The sequence below is a fragment of the Hippocampus bargibanti genome, linkage group LG08 (genome assembly GCF_051943395.1).
Source record: "Hippocampus bargibanti isolate YZ-2025 linkage group LG08, ASM5194339v1, whole genome shotgun sequence".
NCBI lineage: Eukaryota > Metazoa > Chordata > Actinopteri > Syngnathiformes > Syngnathidae > Hippocampus > Hippocampus bargibanti.
In genome coordinates, this window is record NC_142741.1 from 19605607 (window position 1) to 19623188 (window position 17582).

Genomic DNA, 17582 nt, shown 5'->3' on the forward strand with positions numbered 1-17582 from the left:
ACGAGATCAGAGCCATGACACCCAGCCCTTTGACGTGAAGAGAACTTCTCAGTCAAGTGTCAGGACTGCACGATCCAGTTGGCCTTGTGACTCCTACCAAGCAAAAGGGAGCTATTCTAGTGCGGAGGGCATTTCAAGAGGCAAAGGCTGAAAGCTGTCCAGTCAAAGACACATGGGACATTGCACTCTCAGATGGACTCAGAGATGATGCAATCGATCTATTCGAGGAGTACCAGCAACTCAGTACGCTCATGTTGACTAGGGCTCTAACTCCCAAATGCTTCATTACTGAACCACCCTCTGCGGTCACATTCTCTGATGGAAGTGAGCATGCTTATGGCGCAGTGATGTACCTGAAATGGACCACAGACCAGGGTCCTATCATTAGACTGGTCAAAACAGTTGCAATGGTTTGGAGGGCGGCAAAAAGGTTCTCTCAACAAGTTCAAGACTTGGACGGCCCAAAGTGGGAGGCAGTCTCCTCCAAAGGAGCCATCTCTGTGGAAGAAAGGAAAAATGCCCTGCGAGACATTTTTCTTTCAGCACAAGAGGGCGTAAACTTCCCAAAATCAACCACGAACAGGCTGGTGGTCTACAAAGACCAGGACTCTGGACTATTAGTCTGTGGTGGCCGCGTGCAGACATTCAAAGACGACCACTGCTGTGTCCCTCTCCTACCCCATGATGCCTGAGTGTCTACACTGTTAGCCCGAGAGGCGCACAACGAAAGCCATGATGGAGTGGCTGGCACACTGCTCAAGATGCGGATGAAAGCAGGGGTGGTAAGGGGAAGAATTGCCCAGAAGGTTGTTGATGGCTGCATGACTTGCAGAAAGTCGAGAGCGAAGTAATGCCAACAAGTGATGGGTGACTTGCCATCAGAGAGGACAGAGCTTTGAGTTTACAACACTTGACCTCTTTGGCCCATACCAAGTACAAGATGATGTCAAGAAAAGAGTAACACTCAAAGTCTGGGGAGTTGTCTTTTGTTGCATGGCCAGCAGAGCTATCCACACCGAACTGGTCACAACTCCATCAACAGACAGCTTCCTGATGGCTTATCAACGATTCACAGCTCTCAGAGGGCATCCAAGAAAGATCTGGTCTGATCCTGGAACCAATTTCATTGGAGCAAAGTCTCTCCTCAAGGAACTGTATAGCTTCTTGGATGGCTTGGATCAAACAACACTGGAGGATACAGCAGCTAAAAATGGAACTAAGTGGATGTGGAAAATTCACCCCGCTGACTCTCCACACAGGAACGGTGCAGCAGAGGCCGCTGTATGTATTGTAAAGAGAGCACTCCTGAGTCTTGGTAAAGAGTACGGGCTCAGCTTCTCAGAGTTCCAGACAGCTCTCTACACTGCAGCAAACCTTGCAAATGAGCGCCCGATTAATGCCAGAATCCAGAGTCGGGGAAAACTGCATCCAATATATCACACCAAACAGCTTCCTTCTTGGTCGTGCATCTCAAAGTGGAGACCTCAAAACATTTGACTTTTCCATCTACCCCTACAAAAGGCTCAGGGCAATGCAGGCTGAGGTAACCAGGTTCTGGAAATCTTGGAGTCAACTCGCAGGTCCCAACCTTGTTGTCCGAAGCAAATGGCACACTGCTGAAAGGAATGTCACTGTAGGAGACATTGTCTGGTTATGTGACCAAAACGCACTAAGGGGTCACTTCAAGCTTGGCAGAGTTATCAGCACCAACCCAGATGACAAAGGCATTGTGAGGGATGTGCGCATCCGGATCTATCCCAGCTACTGTGTCCCCCTGACAAAAACCCCAAAGGCAAAGCCCATCCATCCCAATTTAAGCAGCCTGAGGAAACAGTTCCAACCCACTGTTCTGCACAGGGGCGTAAGACGGTTGGTTGTTCTACTACCTGCTGAAGAACAGAAATAAGAAAATCTTGGCAAGACCACCATACTTACTTCGTTTGCCTACAGTTGGCAATCTTCCCGATGTATCCATGGAAAGATTGAGTGGGAGGTGTCTCGGCAAACTACAAATATGGCCGAAGCTGTAGTCCAAAGATGAGTGTCTTGGTAAAAAAACTACAAATATGGCCGAAGCTGTAGTCCAAAGATGAGTGGCACCATTTTCCCCCAGAAGAGAGAGCTGAAAGGAAGGCAGGTGTGCCAGCAGCTGAAAGCCATTCAGAAATCAGAAAGGCTCTCACCAGAAGCAACCACTCCTTAAAATAGTCAGTTGCAACACTGCTCAGGTTCGGTTCGGTTCAAGTACTGCTCTAGGAGTTTACCAAGACAGTAGAGTTCAACTGTGTAAAGACCAGGGTGGCTGACGGTGAGAGAACCTGTTATTGTGACCGTTTATTTGATAATTTGATTTGATGGTTTAATGTCAAAACCAGCCTGTTAAGCCTTCAAATGTAAACCTAATTGCTGTTTGTTTTTTACCTTCTTCAAAGGTTTTTCACCTTGCAAACTTGCAATCTTGAAATCAGCTAGCAATCTTCCAATTGTCTTTTCAATGAGAAAAGAGACTATTAAGTCCAAAATAAAAGAGGAAAAAGAAAGGAGAAATCTGTCTCATCATTGGAGTCAAAGAGTGAAGTCCCAGTGTAACCCCGGTCAACACAGCCAAAACCCCTTTTCAAGTTAGGGGGAGAACTCAAAAAACCAACATAACTTAACAAATAATAATGTATTATTATTATTATTATTATGTTGTTTTATTACTATCATGGCATGTAGAAAATCCACCAATCAGATTTAGAGATCTGGCAATGCCTCAAAAGTTTGCGATGCTCACAGAGAATTTATGGAGACGCAGATTGTTGTAGTTTCAGGGCAGGTTATTTATATTCGGTTCAAAACAATACAATAGATAAAAACAAATAATTGGAAAGCTCTCTACCTCATGTCAAGGGATTTCATGATGACGAGGTCATCTTTCCCATCAGGTCAATATGTTTTTTTTTTATAGCCTTTTGTAGATTTTCATAAATTGTAGATGTCTCTAAAAATAATTTAAACAGAACACATTTACAATGTCAAATTGGTACATTTTGCGTATGCCAATACCCCATCACGGATTTTGCTCGGACGTAAATGCTTTAGTTCAATGCCACGTACTAGTAAAATGCAAAGAGGGAGGGAGGAGTGTAACGTAACTACATTTAAATCATGCCAACAGCTTTGAGACTACCGTAATTGTCCATTCATAAGCTTTAAGTCATTGATAGAATTGCAGTACATTTACCTTACTTCATTAGCGACAGAGTGGAATCCATTCCCACTCAATGATGGTGACGTGTTTGGAATATGAAAAGGAACAGTTGTCTGTTTCGAAAGGTGCCTTGTGAGTGATTGCCGTCCAATACAAGGTGTAGTGTCGTCAGTGAGGCTCGGCTCCAGTTTACTGCAACATGGTACAGGGTGTGTACTGCATCACCCTTCCTCATATTTTGGAAACCTAATTTAGATGAACAGAAATACCATTCAGGCTTTGTCAATCAAAACAAAAGTCATATTATCTTTATAGAGCATGGGTGTCAAAAGCAAATAATGAACTTGCATGATCCTTGCTAAAATCTGTACGGGAATGTCAAAGTGTCGCGTGTAATAAATCCACCCATCCATTTTTTAATCCGCTTATCTTCACCAGAGTCCCAGCATTTATCGGACAGTAGTCAGGGGAAGACCTGAACTGATTGTCAGCCACGTGTAAGACATTGTAATGAAGAGCCTTGAGATTTTTGAAATTATTGTGTGACCCTTTTTATACAATCACTTGAACAAGAATTGAATAAACTATTCTACATGATTTGACTAATAATCCATTAATCAGTTGTTTGCAAATCATAATGCGATAACACGAAGAAACATTTTTTGGTTTCCCAGTAATAACGGGAAGGTATTTCCTCACGGCCTGAGCCACACTCTGAAGGTTCATCTGTGATCGCTGGCCAGATGGAGCGAAACAGGTTGGCTTCTTTTCGGATGAAGAGCTTCATTGAAAGGTGTCTCAAAATCAGCAGGTTGGCACGTGAGCAACATCTGACATGCTTGGTGAGGATGGATGGATTTCACATGTCATTATCATAATAGAGACAATTACAACAGAATGGGGCTCATGTCATGTCATAGTTTGAGATGATCTGTGAAAATGTATTTATCTTCCATGATAAGACGCCAGGTATCGTTCTTGAAGAGAATTAGCGTCGGTGTGTTGAGGTTGATTATCTCGGTGACGAATGCGCTGTTTCTTGGTGATGCGCAAGGGCCCAGTGAGGACCTCCTTTAATGAAGCCTGAGCAGGTGCTGAAAACGCACAGACATCGGCAGGAAATTCAGAAGGGGGGAAGGTTTGGAGGGGTGGGGGTATTGAGGAGAGTGCATGGACAAGAATTTCTAATGAATTTCAACTACAGATCTAATAAAGCTAATGGGGTAAATGAGCAGCCGGAACACATTTACCAGACAACCGGAGACATAACCTGAGGAGGTTGACATGTGTGTGAATGTGCAGTCACATCATAACAAAAATGTTACCTTTCAAAGTCCAGCATCAAGCTTAGCATGTTTTGGGTTAATGTTAATACCCATTAGCGTTTTTCATCTCTTAGGTGTGTCTGTTTTCGGAAAGTTAAGTCGTTGTGCCCTCTGCCGGGGAGCTTGTGAAGGACACAGATGCAGTTTGCGCCATTCGTGCACATGCAGCGTCATCTGCTGGCTTTCAGGCGGAACAGTTGATTTGGTCAAAGGAACTGGTCTTTTACCAGCAGGGATGCCCCTCATTCCGTCATGGAGGGGTGTAAAGGAAAATAAATCAGAATCAGAATCATCTTTATTGCCAAGTATGTAGAACACACAAGGAATACATACATTTTGTGGGGAGTGATAATAAGACATTGTTATAAGCAGACAAAAGTTGATGCTTCAAGCCTCATCCCCTGTCTTTAGTGGGACATAAAAGGTTCCCTTCAAACGAAGCGGTGTCCAGAATTTGTTGCCAAATGTCCCCTTTTCCTGATGCAAACGAATCGACAATTTTGCTGCCTAGAGAAGCTGCCCAGTGATGTTATGACAGGCGCCTTATGCAGCGGACAAAAGGCTTAGTCTCTCCGAATTAGTATGGAATTATGAACTGTTCAAAACCGCAGTCAGAGTAATCAGAACTCTTTAATGCAAGAAAGAGAAACAAGGTCAGGAAAAGCCTAATAGAGCAGCAGAACTATTTTAGTGTTATTCAGACGCACTAAAAAATGTCAAAGTGTGCGCTGGCTGCCACTTAACTATGAGTTAGAAGATGGTTCGTTATTCTGGATACATTGGATTGGATTTGCCTTTATTAGTCTCACAGTGGAGAAATCAATCAATCATTATCAATTATAGGAGCATGCACAGGCCTTATTTCGGATGTTTTTTCTTTACACGACATCTCTAAATATATATGTATATATATATGTGTGTATTTTTCCCCCAAATGAGTTATACATGTTAACATTACCTGATTACACACAAAACAATAACAGGAGTGTAAAATCCGGTTTAGTTTAGCTAAGTGCACTACATTGAACTGAAGAACGCTTTTTGCATTCTAAAATCAGATTGGGGCGATCGATCAGTTTTCCTTTTCGGTGAACTGATAAATGATGCTGATCAGTCCAGCGGACGAATCAAGCATGCACAAATAAATAACTCAAACAATTGTCAAAAAATATTTTGCCCTCTTTTTCAGTGCTACACTTGGACCTGATAAGATTCAGGATGTCAGTTCTTATTTGGGGCGTGAATAACTGATAAAAATCATCCGTTGCGGTAATGTAAGAAAGCAGACGTCGTCCCGTCTCGCTGTTTGGATCAAAGCACTCAGTGATGTCAAATGTGTTGGGGATGGAATACTCTTCGTATTTTAGACCCAGAGTCTTCAAGGAGGCCAGGACATCTTCGGATGAGCGATACTGAGGGGTGTCCTTGTCTTCCAGCTCCTCTGAAGTCTTCCACAGTGTGTCCCAGCTACAACCAGCTGTATCAATGTAGTCATTAAAACTAAAATTCAAAAGTTACGGAACAAGAAGAAGTTTTTTTTTCTGTCCAGCAACAACATTGTTGATTTATGCTGACTCGCCTGCTTGTGAGCTATATGGTGTTTCAGTTTTTATTTTTATATTTATTTATTTTTGATGACTGTGTATTTTTTGTCTGTGGTGCAGATGCAAGCAATGACACTGACAATTAAAATAAATATAAAACTACAAGAGATGACTTACTTTTTTCTATAATAATCACAAGCCTGCCATTCTTCTTGAGAAGGCTGTGATAAAATTGAATACTTCCTGTCAGGTCTTCAACAAAGTAAATCATCTGTAAAGCAGAGAAATATTCACTTCAAAAAACAACAGTTAAAATTGTGTTGCTGTCGGGATGTGTTGTAATAATTGTGGTGAGTTGCTTTTTTAAATTGAGAAAATTGTTTGAAAAAATGAAAAATTCATTTGTGGGCTGAAGGAAGTGTAAACTATTTTTATGTTACAAGTAAAATACATGTCATGAGCAAAATCTTTTGGCTCATTTACTATTTTCTGCTTCGCTCTATTCGATCCTAAAAAAGCGCTTCTCTTTTGCTAAATCCTGCATGCAACAGTGAATATTGAAATTTTGAAATGAAGAAATTAGATTCCTACAAGATGAACACCAAATTGTAAACTGAAAAAAAATCAACACATTAGTTATTTTAGTTATTAGTAATTAAAAAAAGACACATTCCCATAAAAGATACACAGATATAGCCGACCAGAAAGACAGACAGACTGACAGATAATACCTGAATCATGTGAATGAAGTCATATTTCTTCATGTCTTTGATTTGCTTTCTGTAGTCCTCACTTCGCATAACATGCCAAGTGAATTGAATCTCCTGAAGGTTTTCATTCTTTGCTACCAATGCTGAAAATATAATACGATAAGAACCCAACCATCATAAAAAAAACTTTATTTGAACAGTGTAGTTTCCTATGATCAGATTGAAGTTGAATGTTTTCAGCGTCAACTTGGCCACCGAAAAAAAAACACACGCCCTGACGCCATTTACATGTTGTTTGGACTAGTGTAAACTATTGAAAAGGAACTTGAAGAGGTGCACAAGAAGAAAAAAACACAACTTCCGACATCTAAAGCCTCACACCATGTAGTCCATACCTTTGAAGTTGGCAAGCAGTTCAGCGCTTCCATCGACAATGTCAGCAGTGATGGCAAGAGTGGGGGAGATGGACTGCAAGAGGGACAGCATCTGGACATCCAGCTCCCCTGCACCAAGTCAATAAATAAGCTCCTTCAAGTGAGCTTGCATCGAGCCTATTAAAAGCAACTGAGGTTATGGTTTTTTAATTCATTTACTGCCATTCCCGAATTTATTAGGGATTTGAAAATATTACGTGGAGTGCCATTTCCGAATTTGTTTGGGTTTTGGCTATTTTTGCTGGGGGTGCCGATAATGCGCTGGTCAGACCTCCTGCAATGTTTTTCCCTTCCACGAGGGGGAAGCATTTGCCTTTTGTACAGCTGCCCCCATTTCAAACTCAGATAACTCCTGACCCATATAACTTTTTTCTGATGAAAGAAGAGATTCTGAGGTTCTTTACGCTGCATTGAATGTTTATGTAGTCTTAGAGGACAACCAACACCTCCAGACAAGTTGTGTCCATAATTTGTAAAATTACTTCAAATGACTTCTACTGATCATTTTACAAAGATTCCACTGCATATGGCTATATTTGACATTTTAAGACTCGCGCTGAATATTCAGGAAGTATTGTTTTCGAGTTGATGACGATGCCTGATGTGACATCACGTCAGGAATGCCCCTGACTGAGAAAGCGACACACAATTTCCCTTTACACTTTATGCGATGGTGAATCGTTGTGTGTCGCACCAAGACTACAAATTGCGGTAACACCATATAGAAGTGGACACAAATTCCCAGCAGACAAATCAGTCTATTTCGAGCACCATCTTGTGCATTTCCTAGGACGCTACATTGGAGTCCAGACGGCTTGAATTGATACGTAAGGAATTCTTTAATCGATTGCAAACATTTATACTTTCCTCTTCAGAACTATTTGAATCATATTCATAACTGGATGACTAACAAGAAAGCATCTTCTCAGAATCTGAACTCCGTGAGTCCATTGTTTTGATTCTTTAGCAAGGCAAGACGTCCTGGGGTGACGTCACGAAATGGGGGTGGGACTCTCTGAAACTTTCCAGTTCCGATGTCATTTTGTGGCACTTTTTGGAAAATTTAAGTCATTTTATTGGTGTTTTGCATTTGATTAAAAATATCAGCCTGCGTGTTCTGGGTATTTTAGATGTTATAAAACGTTTTTCTGATGTCAAGAAACAAAAAATGGTGTCGGTTGTCCTTTAAAACTCAATTTGAGTGAAAATGGCAAAAACCCTGGGACTGGAGTGGCCACATTTTTGCACATCGTCCGGAGATGAATGAGTTAATAATTTAGCCGGGTGTGGTTCACTTGTAAATAAAAAAAAAAAACAAAACCAAATGCTTTGTATTTGTGAAATGCTGTGAGAATTGTACAGTATAGCCTGCAAGGCCATGAAGATGTCTGAATGTCATTTGAGATTAGATAGTTTGTCCTCATTTGTTTCCCCGGTGAAACTTGAGCTGACTTTGTGCAAGTCGCGTCACATATGTTAAATTGGTTGCCAACCAGTCGTACCCTTCATATTTAAAATCGGGAAAAAGTCAACAGGTGGTGGATTTCATTTGTCACTTACCTCCACCACTTCCCACACCAAGAACGGCCAGCTTGTTTTTATCTGCTGCCATTCTGCATCAACACACAACCCACGCACACACACACACACACAAGCACATGCAAACACACACACACACAACATACATGATATCAGGTTTAATAAAGAACGACACCAATTAGTGACTGCTGATCAATCAAATATACAGCGGAATGTCAGAACACCGTTAATTTTGACAGGTTTGAAAATGCAGTAAATTATTTGACTCATCAAACATGTGATTTTGGTAAAATAAATACATGTGGGCAGTGTTTTTTTCGGTGTTTTTGGTAAATTTGGGTCCCTGGAATGAAACCGCTTTTTAGACTGTTCTTCAATAGACCCTAAACTCAGTCTGTATCTGTATCCATTATTGAGATTGAATTCTTTTAAACAGTAGATGTGTGGATAATCAATATACGGGAGAATCATTGTTTGGCCTGTTCATTTAATCATGTATAAACGATGTTTTTACCTTTTGAACTCCTTTGGGAGGTGCTCCTTGAGAAAACTGAGAACAGCTGTGTGCTCGTCCGAATTTTGCAGATAGAACAGAAAATGTTGGGCAATGCTGCCCTCATAGATGGTTGACTTAGTGTTTTCCGCCATAATTCTGAAATGCATGAAGAGAATAGCATGGATATACAAACAGAACAATCTTATCATTCAAAATGTTATTTCATTGATCACTCGTTTACCTCAACGCTCTTCTGTGTCGAATGCCAGTTAGGTAAGTAAACTTAGGAGAAAACTAATTACTTTGGAAATATTCAATTAGTACATTTCAAAATAAAATCCAACAATTTGGTAATCATCCACCCATCCATCTATTCATTTGGTGACCATCTTATCCTCACAAGGGTTGCAGGATTGTATTAATTACGTATTCAACATTAAATTATGGTGACAATATGCTAATATATCATATATTTCCTTTTAATGTTTACAGTGGCGATTATATTAAATATGAGCTAATCAGTAAAACAAATACACACAAAACACACATATCAGGTTTTACCAGAATCCTGAAAAAAAACATCTGTTTTTGTGTAACTAATCTAATGATGCACTTATCAGGCTTCCGAAACTGAGTTAATGTTACAATGGTAACGGCTCATTGAATCAATGCATAAACAGGTACAGGTACTTTGAAACTAAGCTACCGGTATACAGTACATACTGTATGCCATTACTGTGAACATATTCATACTTTTAAGCCAAATGATATACACACACACACACACACACACACACACACACACACACACACACACACACACACACACACACACACACACACACACACACACACACACACACACGCGCGCATGCACACACACACACACAAAAACACACACAACCCTGTTTATGTTGCTGATAAGTTTAGAGAAGAACTAGTGTTACATTTGAACACTAAATGTCACCCCATTTCCCACTTCTTTAAAAACAAAGAAATAAATAGTGGACTTAAAACTGAAATAACAGCAGGAGTGAGGTTTCTGAATAGGGACATTCAAATTCCTCACCCCTGTAGTGAATTTGACTAAAATAACGTTTTACTTTTTGTGGTATGAACTTTTTCATCTTATTAAACACGCACCCACACCCATAAAGACACACAGTAAGTAAAAAGTGTGTGTATCCAAGTGAAATGAAAATACACACAAAAAAAATCATTTTGGGCGAATTTGTGAGGACCTTTCTGAAACTTTAACAGATGCATATATAGACCCTCTAGAAGACTTTAGAATGAACAACTTGTGAGGACCGGCCAAAAGGTCCTCACTTGTCAAAAATGTCCTCACTACTTTTGGTATGAAATGTGAGTGGTCCTCACAAAACTAATCATACAAACACACACACACACACACACACACACACACACACACACACACACACACACACACACACACACACACACACACACACACACACGTGCACACACACGCACACACACCCACGCACACACACCCACGCACACGCACACACACGGTAAAATAATTACACATGATACACACCAATCTGGTTTTACTGGAATCCAGTAAAAAAAAGAGCTGTTTTTGCGTCAGGCTTCCAAAATCGAGTTAATATTACCATAGGAACGGATCATTGAATGCATAAACAGGTACAAGTACAGTACTTTGAAACAAAACACACAATCAAACGCACACGCACACGCGCACACACGCTGACACGCGCACGGACACGCGCACACACGCACACACGCACACACACGGGGACACTGGCATTATGCCGTCAAACCAGATACACTGGAGCTGATTAGACGAGTTACACAAAGCAACACAGTGAAGAAAACATAAATTGTCCAATACTACCTCAGGCAATGATGGTCTTCCTTAACTGGAAATAATTTTAAGACATGAAACGCTTGCCTTGACAACACTTTCGATTTGCAACCTGGAAGGAAATTAATGATAATCATTAAAACTACTATTCGTTTTGGTCAGACATATTGGACCAAAAAAACAAAACAAAAAAGTCGTTACATGCAAAAAAAACTTTATGTAAGCCTTCTAATGGAGGCAAAACATGCTGTATATATTCATTTACCTACATTGGTCTCCCATCAAAATTACTACAAATAAACAACGTCTTCATGATAAAACTTTCCCCCCGACAGTGCATCTCGAAAGCAAAAGTGCCCAACTATTTTTGCCCGAAAATCTTCTTCCGAAGAACAACAAACCTCCCGCGATCGATCAGTTACCGCACGCCCGCGAATACGCACGCACTTACACACATATATGATCAAGATCAACAGCCATTAACGGGCGTGAAGACGAGCCATGGCGTGGGACGCACTTTTGCAGCGTGTTAACTAATGTAGCTCACAAGTAAAATTTTAAATTGCTTCGCTCTGATCACTAGAACTTCATTCTTTGCCTTTTTGACAAGAGCCACCTGACTGACATCCCGCCCTGTAAATACATGTAGATACCTGTATGTACAGTATGGCAGGCCATGACGCAAGTCGATGCTGACATTGCTTACAGTCACTGTTGAAAAAACTCCATGGTGCCACTAGGGCGGCGTTAAAAAGCCGTATGCAGCTCTTGAGCCGCGGGGAGCCGACCGCCGGTTTTAGTTGCTGAACCATTGATTTACTTATACAGTATTTACTTCTACACATCTACGTTATTGATTTTGTAAGTGAAATTCTGTCATCAAGAAATATTTGATACCGAGTACTTTCCAAGACTAGTGCAAGATATGACTGCAGTGTCCTTGAGAGTTCTGAAAGGTGTTCATTAATGAAATGCATTACTATATTATTATTATTATTATAAGATCCCCAAGTGATATATCAGTCACACACACACACACGGTACATTTAATCGTACTAACCTCAAGATGGTGCCAATCGGTCAGGGTCAATAGTCTCGTAACATCATTGAATTTAAAGAATGCAGCCTTTAAATTGAAGAAACCAGTGGCGGTCCGTGCATTTCACACCTAGGCCTTCAGTGAAGTCCTGCTTAGTTCGACTTGAACAAATATCCCTCATAATACCACAATTTATGACACAACGGCTGGAGATATCATTTACAAAAGCACAGGCATGCAGTACTTGGCGTGGCATCACCTTAATCGTCTACAACACATGCTATTTTCCGGAGCAATTACACATCAATAAATCTGCATCAGCAATTAGAACTTGTCACTATACGTGATACTGCAAACACTTAAAAATAAAAGGAAATTTAAAATCATTTTTCCACAAAGTTTTATTAAGTCCACCAAGAATATGCAATCTTTAACAAGATTTTACGCTAAATTACAAAATGTCAGTTTAATATAAGAAAAACAACAAGACATTCACAAAACGAACTATTTGTTGAAAATAAAAGTAAACACATCTTTTTCATTTGTTCTTGAGAATAGGCCTACATGCGACAGCGAGTTGTCCTCTCCTTCAGCCATTGTGGGTTAAAAAAGCGAGTAGATATACTTGGTTTTTCTGCTAAAGTTTCCGGGTCTGATCTGTTGTAGCTTGGTTGATTTGCATAGCGCTGCCTCCGCTGAGGGCTGAGGTAAAGTGAGTATCCAATCACAGGACGCGTACATGTCATGTTCAATGCAAGGCCCTCTAGCTGGCCTTACTGTGCCAACTCGTGATCTGATTGGCTATTGCAACTATATATCAACTACATGTGCCCGTTCATGTACAGCGCACAGACGCCCTCACTGTTGATTCTGAAGGCGTCGGTCAGATTTCATACAGCCTGGCGACACAAACTAGCTGAATTCTGATTGGATTAAAAACTCTGACCTAAAACTACAACACTGAAAGGAGCATAACCAAATGGATATAACATCAAGAAAACAGTATGTAGAATAATTATATATATATTTGGAAAAAAATACTTTTTTAATGAAATTGACTTTTATTATAATTATGATAATGATGTCTGATTATGTTAGGCCAGCAGAGAAGGCCTTGCTGGCTCTGACGGCCCACCACTGGAAGGAACCCCAAATGAGTGGTAACTTGTGATACTAATTAAAAACAGGTTATTTTCTTACAGACAGTGTATTTTAGGTGTTCGATTACCTGACATGTTACGGCACTCTGACGAAGGCGGAAGTATACGCCGAAACATGTCAGGTAATTGAACACCTAAAATACACTGTCTGTAAGAAAATAATATGTTTTAAATTACATATCAAGTAGACAAGATGAACTTAATACAACTAACTTGTGATACTATATTATTTTTGCCCATTAATATACAGTTTTGTAATGTAGCCACAAGGGGGCACAAGTCAGTGTCTTATTGTGCCGGTCCCAAGCCCGGATAAATACAGAGGGTTGTGTCAGGAAGGGCATCTGGTGTAAAAAAAATTGCCAAAACAAATATGCGAATCAAACCTCTGTATCCCATACCGGATCGGTCGAGGCCCGGGTTAACCGGGTTCTTTCAGAAGAGACAGGAATATAGGGTGACCTATAAGAGTGGAGGCATAAGTAGACAGGTAGACTACATTTTGTGTCAACGGAGCCATCGAAAGGAAATCAGTGAGTGTAGCCAGACAGCATAGGTTGGTGGTGTGTAGGATGACGCTGACAGTGAGGAAGATGAAGAAACCAAAGGCCTAAGTGAGGACAAAACGGTGGAAGTTGAAAAAGGAGGAGTGTTGCATGACATTTAGATAGGAGGTAAGAGAAGCACTGGGTGGGCAAGAGGTCCTTCCAGATGACTGGCAAACTACAGCGAACATAATCAGAGACACAGGTCGGAAAGTACTTGGTGTATCGAATGGAAGAAACGTAGATAAGGAGACTTGGTGGTGGAATGGGGAGGTGAAGGAGTGTATACAGAGAAAGAGGTTAGCAAAGAAGAAGTGGGACACTGAGAGGACGGACGAGAGTAGACAGCAGTACAAGGAGATGCAGCGCATGGTTAAAGTAAAGGTGGCAAAGGCCAAACAAGAGGCTTATGATGACTTGTATGCTCGGCTGGACAAGGAAGGTGATACTAATCTTTACAGGCTGGCGAGACAGAGAGACAAAGATGGTAAGGACCTGCAGCAGGTTCGGGTGATTAAGGACAGAGATGGCAATGTATTGACAGGTGCCAGTAGTGTGATAGCAAGATGGAAAGAGTACTTTGAAGAATTGATGAATGAGGAAAATGAGAAGGAACAAAGAGTAGAAGACGTGACTGTTGTGGACCAAGACGTAGCAAACATTAGCAAGGATGAAGTGAGGAGGGCGCTGAAGAGGATGAAGGGGGGAAAGGCACTCGGGCCTGATGATTTACCAATCGAGGTATGGAAGTGTCTTGGAGAGGTGGCGGTGGTGTTCCTGACTGGGTTATTCAACAAGATCTTAGATGGCGATGAGAAGATTTCTTCAGCCGTCATCTGTACAATTTTGAAGGTTTCGGACTTTTCGCCTCCTATCTAAGAGGCTTCGTCAGCGAACTAAAGTCTGACTGGTCGTATCGGCCCTATTTATATGTCCCTAATGTCCAGGCATGGCGGCGCCGGCCACAGCTATGATAGGTCCCTACTCTCAGGTTGGGGGGAGCAGAGAACCCCTCCCTGTGGCCCCACTGATTGTTCCTACATTCCTGACGACTGGCCTATTTCCCCCACTCCCACCGGTATCACCTCATCAGCATTACGAATGTTGCCTAACCTGTTTTGCCTAAGCAAGCTATTGTATGAACGATCCAAATTGAACCTCACCCCACCAGACCGGTTTAAAGAAGGATTTTGTTGTTTTATAAGAATTGCTTCTTTTACCCCCCTTTCAAACCATCTATGTTCTTTCGCTAAGATTTTAAACTCATTGTCGTCAAATGAGTGGTTGCTAGCTTTTAGGTGCAAATGTTCTGCCGATTGAGGCCCACTTGTATTATCCCTGCGATGTTGATAAAGTCTTTTTTTATTAGTTTGGCCCTATGCTGGAGGGTTCTGATAACTCCTAGTTTGTGTTGTAAAGGGTGGTTAGAGTCAAAAAGTAAGTATTGGTCAGTGTGCGTAGCCTTCCTAAAGACTTCTGTTTTTAGCGCTCTGTCCTCTTTTATAATTACTTTACAGTCAAAGAAGGCGAGGTGGTTCTCTTTAATGTCCTCACGAGTAAATTTAATGTTGATGTCTACAGAGTTTAGGTGATCTGTGAAGGATTGAATTTCTTGTTTTTTAATTATGACAAAAGTATCGTCCACATATCTAAACCAGTATCTAGGTTTTGTCCCCGGGAAGGATGTGAGGGCCTGTTTCTCCATCTCTTCCATGTAAAGATTAGCCACTATGGGTGAAACTGGTGAGCCCATAGCACAACCATGAATTTGTTTATAAAATTTCTCCCGAAATTGAAAATACGTAGTATTAAGGCAGATTTCCAATAGTTGGCAGATGTGATCCGGTTTAAGTTTGGTTCTTTCATGCAGAGAAACATCCGCCAGCAGTCTCGTCCTCACCACTGAGACTGTTGCTGGGGTTGGGACAGATGTAAAGAGAGAAGTCACATCATATGATGCCAAAGTTTCCTCAGGTTCCAATATGAGGTCTTTGATGTCTACAAACCCTGTGGTATTCTCTACATGATATTCTGCGTTACCAACCAACGGAGCTAAGATAGTTTTTAAATATTTGGCTACATTGTATGTAGAGGAGTCAATGCTACAAACAATGAGTCTTTATGTATTTTTGGCAGGCCATAGATACATGGCGTGGCCTCTCCCGGGTATAATCTAAAATACATCTGTTTGTCTATATGTTTTCCTTTCTCTAACTTTTGGAGACAGTCTATCATTTCTTTGTGGTATCTATTGGAAGGGTCCCTTTTTAGTTGCTCATAAGTGTTAGAATCACTCATTAACCTATTTATTTTGTCATCATAATCCAATGTGTTGAGAAGCACTGTGCATCTGCCCTTGTCATCTTAGATGGTGAACAGATGCCTGAAGAATGGATACGAAGTGTACTCATGCCCATTTTTAAGAACAAAGGAGATGTGCAGAGTTGTACTAACTACAGAGCAATAAAGTTGATGAGCCATACAATGAAACTCTGGGAAAAAGTAGTTGAAGCAAGACCAAGAGCAGAAGTGAACATTTGTGAGCAGCAGTATGGCTTCATGCCAAAAAAAAAAGAGTACGAGAGATGCAGTGTTTGCTTTAAGAATGCTGATAGAGAAGTACAGAGAAGGTCAGAAGGAATTGCATTGTATCTTTGTAGATCTGGAGAAAGCGTACGACAGGGTGCCCAGAGAAGAGCTGTGGTATTGCATGGGGAAGTCTGGAGTGACAGAAAAGTATGTCAGAGCGGTGCAAGACATGTATCATGACTATAAGACAGTTGTGAGGTGTGCTGTCGGTGTGACTCAGGAATTCAAGGTGGAGGTGGGACTCCGCCAGGCGTCAGCTCTGAGCCCCTTCTTATTTGCTATGGTGATGGACAGGCTGACAGACGATGTGAGACAAGAATCTTTTTGGACCATGATGTTTGCAGATGACATTGTGATCTGTAGCGAGAACGGGGAACAGGTGGCGGAGAAAGTAGAGATGTGGAGATATGCCCTGGAAAGGAGAGGAATGAAGATCAGTCGCAGCAAGACGGAATATATGTGTGTGAATGAGAGGGATCGCAGTGCAAGAGTGATGCTACAGGGAGAAGAGATAAAGAAGGTGGAGGATTTTAAGTACTTGGGGTCAACTGTCCAGAGCAATGGAGAGTGTGGAAAAGAGGTGAAGAAGCGTGTCCAGGCAGGCTGGAGCGGCTGGAGAAAAATGTCAGGTGTGATGTGTGATAGAAGGCTTTCAGCTAGGATGAAAGGAAACGTGTATAAAACAGTGGTGAGACTAGCCATGATGTTTGGACTGGAGACAGTGCTACTGAAGAAAAGACAGGAAGTAGAGCTGGAGGTAGCAGAACTGAAGATATTGAGGTTTTCTTTGGGAGTGACCAGGTTGGATAGGATCAGGAATGAGTACATTAGAGGGCCAGCTCATATTAGAGGCTTTGGAGAGAAAGTCAGAGAAGCCAGACTGAGATGGTTTGGACATGTCCAGAGGAGAGAGACCGACTATATCGGGAGAAGGATGCTGAGCCTTGAACTGCCAGGCAGGAGACTGAGAGGAAGACCGAAGAGGAGGTTTATGGATGTGGTCAAAGAGGACATGAAGGTAGCTGGTGTGAGAGAAGAGGATGCACAAAATCGGGAAAGATGGAGGACAATGATTCGCTGTGGCGACCCCTGAAGGGAAAAGCCGAAAGGAAAAGAAGAAGATATACAGTTTTGTAGCCAGTCACACGTGGACACCAAA

At 41.4% G+C, this 17582-nt stretch overlaps 1 protein-coding gene across 4 annotated transcripts; it reads right to left on the reverse strand.

Moving 5' to 3' along the window:
• Positions 1-4795: 4795 nt before the first annotated feature.
• On the reverse strand, positions 4796-11792 carry LOC148894737 (histamine N-methyltransferase-like). 4 transcript variants are annotated; one of them, XM_089003249.1, is made up of 8 exons: positions 11744-11792; positions 11121-11202; positions 9260-9397; positions 8767-8819; positions 7168-7275; positions 6794-6915; positions 6240-6333; positions 4796-5995 (listed from the first exon to the last, which is right to left on the reverse strand). In XM_089003249.1, exons 1-8 carry the CDS (start codon positions 11787-11789, stop codon positions 5646-5648), a joined length of 993 nt encoding a protein of 330 aa, XP_088859375.1. In that variant the 5' UTR covers positions 11790-11792; the 3' UTR covers positions 4796-5645. The 4 variants fall into 4 exon arrangements, with proteins under 4 accessions (XP_088859375.1, XP_088859378.1, XP_088859380.1 ...); XM_089003252.1 differs by lacking the exon at positions 11744-11792 and adding an exon at positions 11542-11729; XM_089003254.1 differs by lacking the exons at positions 11121-11202; positions 11744-11792 and adding an exon at positions 11544-11729.
• Between the last annotated feature and the right edge of the window lie 5790 nt (positions 11793-17582).